This window comes from Myotis davidii, unplaced genomic scaffold (assembly GCF_000327345.1).
Source record: "Myotis davidii unplaced genomic scaffold, ASM32734v1 scaffold173, whole genome shotgun sequence".
Lineage (NCBI taxonomy): Eukaryota > Metazoa > Chordata > Mammalia > Chiroptera > Vespertilionidae > Myotis > Myotis davidii.
Genome location: NW_006286303.1, coordinates 29548 through 38064, shown reverse-complemented (window position 1 = coordinate 38064; position 8517 = coordinate 29548). Strand labels below are relative to the sequence as shown.

The following is an 8517-nucleotide window of genomic DNA, read 5'->3' as shown; positions in this document are numbered from 1 at the left end:
CCACCCTTATTCCCCCAGAAATTTCTCTTAAATTAGCTTCTACTATTACTAATAGAGACTTAAAGTTTTCGCATGCATCAAAATAGTTAATAAATTAGAGTAGCCAGTTGGAAGGTGAGATAGTCCATGTTAGTGAAATTTTTATGTCTTAAAAGCTTCATATTAGAAGTTGAGGAAAATATAACACTGATTTCTAACACCGATTCCTTTGTTGGCTGGTTGTATGTACAGGGACTGCTATAGCTACTCTTAGATGGAATAATGGGGGAATGTTTCACAAGGCACTTTAATTTTTTCCTATTTATTTTTCATAGAAGATTGAAAATCTATATGTATATGTCTAGTTTTATGGAACGTTTTCTTTTGGATCTGGGCCTCTGCCTTTTTTTTTTGGTGTTTAACTAGCCTGTATCACCTGGTTAATTTGGCATTCAAACACCAACTTCAAGTGCTTGATTCCTAGAAACCCAGAGGCTCTGAGAAATTCTGGGAAGCTTTCCAATAGCAAAGTTAAATTTCTAGTTCCTTTTAATTTAGTGAGGATTTATTGAGTATACTTGGTGTTTGTGATGCTGGATTCACAAACATGAATGAGAAGCTATTCTAGCTCTCAAGGAGCTCACCATCTATCAGAGGAGGCAGAGTCATCTGTACACAGCTCACTAGGCTGGGGGCTGCACTATGCTAAATGCCACGTTGCCAGTTCAGTTCAGTGGAGAATTAGGAAGATGGAGTTGGAGAGGGGAGCTGGGAAATAGCTCATTGAAGGGATTGTTGACATTTTTAATTTTTAATTTTTAGGTAGAATCCCAGTAATTGGCAGTGTGGAGAAAAGATTTGAGAAGGTTACCCTTGGTGGCAGGAAGATTGTTGCAACAGGCTTAGTGAGAAATAACTAGGGCCTTGACTAGACTATATTGCAGATGGATACAGGTGTGAGAAATATTTAGGAAGTGCATTTTGTGAGACTTTGTGATTGATTAGCTAAGTGTGGCTTGGTGGTTGGATGTTGACCTATGAACCAGGGGGTCATGGTTCAGTTTGGGTCAGTGTGTGTGCTGGGGTTGCAGGCTCAGTCCCCAGTGTAGGGGGTGACTGGTCAGTGATTCTCCCTTATCATTGATGTTTCAGTCTCTCTTCTTCTCACTTCCTCTCTGAAATCAATAAAAAATATATTGAAAAAAGAGAACTCCATAAAGTACAGAAAAGAGAACAGTTCTTCCTGGAAGTGGGTCAGGTGGCTTTTGTAGAGGTGGTAACATTTCAGCCAGCAGAGTAGAATGGGGAAGTGCATTTCATTCTGTGTCAGTAGCACGGACCAATGTGTGGAGGTGAGAGGGTTTTTGCAATGTTGATGAGTTTAGGAGTTTGGGAGACTGGTAGGAGAAGGTCGTTTGGAACTTTGTTGAGAAGAACTTTCATGTCATGCTCCTCTCTAGTTGGTGTGGAGCTGTTTTAAAATTGTGCAAATGGGTGAGAGATGTGAACATGTCTATGTTTTAATCTGTAACAGAGGAGGATAGATCGGAGGGGACATTGCGGGGACTTGTGAGGTGTTGGCAGTAGTACAGGTAAGAGGTAAGGGGCTGGTGTGTTTCTGAGACATTGGGAATAGAGGGATTGGGTTTCTGAGAAAATTTGAAAATAGAATTGTCAGGATATGTTTATTGGTGTGTGATACCAGAAAGTCAGAGGGAAAACTATTTTGAGATTTCTGGATTGGAAGATTAAGGGAAGGATGATGCCATGAACCGTGAGGGGAGACTTAGGAAGAGGAAGGAGGTTTGGGTTGTTGTAGGGCTAGGGAAGATGGTGATTTGTTATTGGGTATGTTGAGATTCTATTGCTTACTGTGTATGCGTCTCAATGTTACCTTATAATAATGATGGCGAACCTATAACACGCGTGTCAGAGGTGACATGCAAACTCATTGTTTTGGTTGATTTTTCTATCTTAAATGGCATTCAAATATATAAAAGAAATGTCAAAAATATAAATCTTTGTTTTACTATTGTTGCAAATATCAAAAAATTTCTATATGTGACATGGCATTAGAGTTAAGTTAGGGTTTTTCAAAATGCTGGCATGCCAAGCTCAAAAGGTTCGCCATCACTGCTGAGCTTACCTTGCTTAATATCGTGTACATTTTGAATCTCCGTGCTGGATTTAGAGGTCTCAGGATGGATTAGGGATATCTGCTATGGTCAAAGGCATGTGAGCTGATAGCATTTAACACTTGTATTTGCCAAAAATGTGATAGTTTTACAGAAATGCCCCAACTGTAAAGATTTGCCGTTGTGTTGTAGGTGTTAAACCGCCTGACGTTTGCATCTACTCTTTCTCACCTGCGTCGTTTAAATTCTCCAATCGGTAGAGATGGCAAGCTGGCAAAACCGAGGCAGTTGCATAACACGTTGTGGGGAATGGTGTGTCCTGCTGAGACTCCAGAGGTAATGGATTAAAATTTGTGTTCAGAACAAAGAGTCTGCCAATAGTTATGTAGGATGTAATTACTTTCAGAGTGAGTTTTTATGTAATCATGCAGTGTGGCTTAGAACTAAGATAATTTTGTTCTTCGAAAGTAGTAAATCCTGAAGTCAAATTGAAGGAAAAGTGTCTATGGATATAATTTTGGTAGTTACGCTAAAGCACTGTGACTAATACTTCGTTTGTCATTTTAAGGGCCATGCTGTAGGACTTGTGAAGAATTTAGCCCTGATGGCTTATATTTCAGTTGGATCTCAACCTTCTCCAATTCTGGAATTTTTAGAAGAATGGAGTATGGAAAATTTAGAAGAAATTTCTCCTGCAGCTATTGCTGAGTGTGTATAGGTGTAATTTTTTAAAAAGCTATTATTAATCTTTGGTTATAGCTTAATATAGAGTGACTAAATGCAAAATGCTTTTGGTTTTGTATTTCAGTGCAACCAAGATTTTTGTTAATGGCTGCTGGGTTGGAATACATAAAGATCCTGAACAACTTATGAACACTCTAAGGAAATTGCGGCGTCAGATGGACATCATTGTGTCTGAAGTAAGAGTCTTTAATTAAAAGGACAGGGTCTGTGGGATTTCTAAACAGGGCATAAGACTAGACAGAAATTATTTTTGTATTGGCGTCTTTCTTTAACTGCATTGTAAAGTACATTGTCAAAAGTGTAGGTAATGTTTTGATCTTAATTCAATAGGTAGTAGGTATTGCTTGCTCTCAGGCTTTAGATATATGCTGCTGGAGTCCGACCCCAGCGGGTCCAGGGGTTCCCAAAGGTGTAGACGGAGTCAGCGAAGAAGAAATGACACGAAGACAGCGTTCAGTTGATCAGCAGCCTAGCCAGGATCTCCAGCCAAGTTCTGGTCTGGATCTCCAGAGAAGTTCTGCCGTTTATTGTCTTGTTACATCCGTATTTATACCAGTTGATTTTAATCCTGTCAATTTCTATTACAAAGGTTAGGGCGTTTCTTATCTCCATTCCAGGGAGTAAAGATTATGTAGCTTAAGCATGATTGTTTGTAGTTAAAGTGATTAACTACCCGCCTGGCACTTAGTTAAGGAGTTTCATCCCCTCCCTGACTTCAGGGAAAAATCCCTACCTGGGGAAACAACCTTTCTTGGAGAGGTGACCTTGGTTAAAACACACAGTGCTAAGGGGAGCAAACATATTAAGAACAGTATGCTATATACGCCAGGTCCCTTGAAACATATGCTGTGCAGATGTTTCTTTCCTGCAGCGACTGTGTCAAGCAGCAAGGATGGACCGGCTTCCGGCAATATGCTTCTAAAAATTTGACGTGTAAATTTAAGTTATTAAATTATATTTTAGAACTCATCATATTTTAAAGTAAAAGGAATTTTTTGAGGATCTTTTTGTGAGGCCGACAATGCTTTTAAAAGGAATAATCACACCTGATTCTTTGAATCCAGAAATTCATTCATAAAGAGTGACACACCTCTAATAGATTCCCATATTTAGGTGGGTATTGAAATGCTTTGGGATAAGGATGGATTTTTAAAAAATCATTAAAATATAGTATGTGTACTTTATTACTCTCCCAAATAGGACTTTTGATTTTAGTGTACTGTATTAGGGATATGGCTCAGGCATTTGAATCTCCCAAATCTACCCTTGGGCTCTGTCTAGGTCCATGGTCTGCAGACCGCAGCTCGCGAGACACATGCGACTCTTTGGCCCCTTGAGTGTGGCCACGAAGTTTTAATCGCACTGTACGTGCGCGCCCGGACGTGGTATTTTGTGGAAGAGCCACAATCAAGGGGCCACAGTTTGCCGACCACTGGTCTAGGTGAAAGTGGATTTGAAGGGAAACTATAATACACTTAAGGCAATAGCTGGCCATCTTTCTACCTAGCAAAGCAGAGAAGAGACTTTGGTTGCTCCAGACTTTCCTCTAGAAGGCAGACACCCTAGGTCAGTCAGTGATGGCTTACCTTTTGAGCTCGGCGTGCCAGCATTTTGAAAAACCCTAATTTAACTCTGATGCCATGTCATAGAAATTTTTTGATATTTGCAACCATAGTAAAACAAAAACTTATATTTTTGATATTTATTTTATATATTTAAATGCCATTTAACAAAGAAAAATCAACCCAAAAAATGAGATCACGTGTCCCCTCTGACACGCGTGTCATAGGTTCGCCATCACTGCTCTAGGTTTTGACCCAGGCATTTCACAGCTTGAAGACAGGAAGAGAATGTTTCATTTGAGGGCAGGCAGGGCTAAGAGAAAGCCTTGGAACCAAAATTGGCTGTATTTTTATGATTTAGAACTTTATTAATGCCATGTTTTTCTGCTGAGGGCCTCCTTTAGCTTTTCTGTATTCTCTGAAATTCTTCATGCTGTTTTAGGCCTTTTTACTTTCAGTGGGCCTACTCCTTCAACTTAGAGTATTTCTGCTCCCTTTCTCCCAATGGCTTCTCAAAAACAGTCTTGAAGAGAGGAGGGTTGCTTATTATTTTTTCAGGTAAACCTTACTTATTCTGTAAAACATATATTAACACTCATCTCTTTCAGGATACCTTACCTGACCTCCCAGTTTGACTTAGATCAAGAAAGACATCCTATCTAATAAAGGAGAAATATGGTAATTAGCCATACATCCGCTACCCTTCCCATTGGCTAATCAGGGCGATATGCAAATTAACTGCCAGCCAAGATGGCGGCCGGCAGCCAGGCAGCTTGAAGCGAATATGAGGCTTGTTTGCTTCAGTGACGGAGGACTCCAACGTTCCCCGCCTGACTTGCCAGCCTCTCAGTGCAACTCTAAGTAACTATGTTGCAAATATGTCTGTTACTTTTTCTTTTCCTTCATATTTTCTGATAACCAGAAGTTCTCATTTTACCCCTTTGTAACTTGAATCATCTAATGGGCTTGTTGGGCTTTCCTGTCAGTAGTCCTCTGTATACTACTAAAGAACACCTGTTTCCTTTGGAATGTAAGATACTGTTTGGTCTTTGGGAGGACACGCTCAATTTATGTCCTCCTGGTAAGTTAATAGAGCTATATTCTACTAGGAATTCTCTAAGGATTCAAGGCAGTGCATTGAAAGCAAGGTTTTTTCTGGGACTTGAGAATGCCACTCATGATGTTTTGCTCATAGACACAATGTTTCTCCTCAGATTGTTTTCTAAGGACAGGAAGTGGGCTAAGAGCTTGGAACATTTTCTGTTTATTGGCTTTGACTCTAGTTTTGAGGAACTTGATGTTTTTGATAAAGCTTATATTATTTTTACTATTGTTTTTAAACTGAGTAATCCAGATCTTTTCCTTTCTTAAATAGACCCAATCTTTTCTTTAAATAAAGTATCCAGATGTGATTTCACTCTTTAAAAGTACTTTTGTGGAGAAATAGCAATCTATTTTTCTATTTTTCAACTCATTGGCAATTTATTTCATAGTTGACTTACAAGATTATATATTAGATTTAGGCAATTCACTAAAATCTTTTGACTTATTTTTTAATATATGTATGTGTACTTCAAGTTCTGCAGTGCTTTTAATAATAATTATGTTCTTTATTGAAAATTTCTGATATTGTCTAGGAATATATTTTTAGCACTATCCAGGAGAAATATGTGAGCGACATATTCATTTAAAATTTTTTTAGTTGCCATATTATAAAAGTAAAAAAGAAGTGAAAATAATTTAAATAGTATATTATTTGACCCGATACATCTAAAACATTAAAATTTCAACATATATTCAAAATGAATATTATTAATGGAAGTTTTTACATTTTTTTCTGGTACTACCTCTGAAATCTGGTGTGTAGTTTAGTCTTACAGCATATCTCATTTCTCATTGGTCACATTTCAGGAGCTCAGTAGTGACATGTGGCTAGCAATTGACTATTGCATTGGATGGCTAGACTGTAAGCCATTTGTCTAATAGGTGACTGGGAGGAGTCTAGCTTATTCCTGGGAAAGTATTGTCAAGGCAAAGTGATATGAGGCTGGTTATTGAAAGGTTACAGAGTGAAGTATACGTGATTATCAGAGGCAAAATAAAAACTTGTCATTTACAGTTTTTTATTTTACTTTATCTTGCATGACATTATTACCAGATGTTGTTCAGGTCTGTAATTACCAAGGTTAGATATTTATCCTTTATGAAATTTTACATTATACGTAGACTTTTAATGTATTAAGCAATGATAATCTATTAAGATTTGTCCATTTTATTTGACAAGGGGTTACTACAGGAATTCATTAGGAGCTTTATTGTATTTATAGCTAAGCCTTAATGATAGAGAAAATAACAGTCTATGCGACTTTGTTTTTTTACATCTAGGTTTCTATGATCAGAGATATTCGAGAGAGGGAGATTCGGATCTATACAGATGCAGGTCGTATTTGTAGACCACTTCTGATTGTGGAAAAACAAAAGCTTCTGTTGAAGAAGAGACATATTGATCAATTGAAAGAGAGAGAATATAACAACTACAGGTAAGTACACGCAGTGAAAAAAAAGTTGATATATAATTCACATACCATAAAATTAATGATTTTCAAGTATATAGTTCAGTGGTTTTTAGTATATTCACAAGATTGTGCAACCATCACCACTATCTAATTCCAGAATATTTTCATTGATCCAAAAAGAAACTATTCATTATCAATGATATTTAATAATAAAAATATATTACTTGCCTTTTATTTAATAATAAAAAAAAAAATTTTTTTTTCAGAGAGGAAGGGAGAGGGAGAGAGAGATAGAAACATCAGTAATGAGAGTGAATCATTGATTGGCTGCTTCCTGCGTGCCCCACACTGGGGATTGAGCCGAAACCCGGGCATGTACCCTGACCAGGAATTGAATCCGACCTCCTAGTTCATAGACCAACACTCAACTACTGAGCCAAGCCAGCTGGGCGAGTGATATATTTTTATTATAAAAAAATTCAAACAATATGTGCAATAAAAGCCCCACTTGATACTCTCCTGTACTTGTTAACAATTGGGTGTATATTCCTCCAGACCTTAATCAATGCATTTATATACTAAATCCCTAACCCCCACATATAATTTCTTTAGAACAAACCACAACAAACTTAAAATATGAAACCACAGCCTGTTCAATGCTTTTGGAATACTCATTATTAGGTAGAATGCCTAGTTAGTTAAAAGAGTTCAGAAATTAAGGAAATTAAGAGAATTCTTTTTTAGTTGGCAGGATCTTGTGGCCAGTGGGGTAGTGGAATATATTGATACTCTAGAAGAAGAAACAGTGATGCTGGCAATGACTCCAGATGATTTACAAGAGAAAGAAGTAGCTTATTGTTCCACATATACACACTGTGAGATTCACCCATCAATGATTCTTGGTGTCTGTGCATCTATTATTCCATTTCCTGATCATAACCAGGTTGGTAGCCATTTTTAACTTCTTATTTGTGAGGAATTGGGGGAAGTAGAATAAAAGTTAGAGATTAGTCTGTAGTTTTTAAAGAAAAGCCTTTTAATGAACGGCTGTGAACTCCTATAGAATTAGCACTTAATATGCTTATTGTTGTGTTTCACTATTAGAAGCCATAATTAACTATTCCAAAGGGTCATCACTTATCTTTCAGAAACCCCCCCCAATAACTTTACCAATCCTTCTGATTTATGTCATTTATTACATTTTTATTGATTCTGTTGTCATTTCTACCTTTAGTCCCCTAGAAACACATACCAGTCTGCTATGGGTAAGCAGGCCATGGGAGTTTATATCACCAACTTTCATGTCCGTATGGATACATTGGCCCATGTTCTCTATTATCCTCAAAAACCGCTTGTGACTACACGGTCTATGGAATATCTGCGATTTAGAGAGCTGCCAGCAGGTATGTTTGGTTTTGTTCTACATTTTTTAAGTTCCTTTCATGCTTAAGGCACTTTTCTGGGTGCTTGGGAAGGTTAATAAAATACACATGACACAGTCTCTTTTTCCATGGAATTTATAATGTGGTGGGAAACATGAACACAATTCAATAAAAATGTAGACATGTCAGAAGTGTTATG

At 37.5% G+C, this 8517-nt stretch overlaps 1 protein-coding gene across 1 annotated transcript in view; it reads left to right on the top strand.

Moving 5' to 3' along the window:
- Positions 1-8517, top strand: part of POLR2B (polymerase (RNA) II (DNA directed) polypeptide B, 140kDa) — a 54119-nt gene that overhangs the window by 25879 nt on the left and 19723 nt on the right. Inside the window, exons 7-13 of the mRNA XM_015560075.1 lie at positions 806-884; positions 2307-2450; positions 2683-2822; positions 2923-3034; positions 6806-6960; positions 7681-7879; positions 8171-8339. Of these exons, the coding sequence (XP_015415561.1) occupies positions 806-884; positions 2307-2450; positions 2683-2822; positions 2923-3034; positions 6806-6960; positions 7681-7879; positions 8171-8339 (998 nt within the window). The remainder of the gene's footprint in view (positions 1-805; positions 885-2306; positions 2451-2682; positions 2823-2922; positions 3035-6805; positions 6961-7680; positions 7880-8170; positions 8340-8517) is intronic.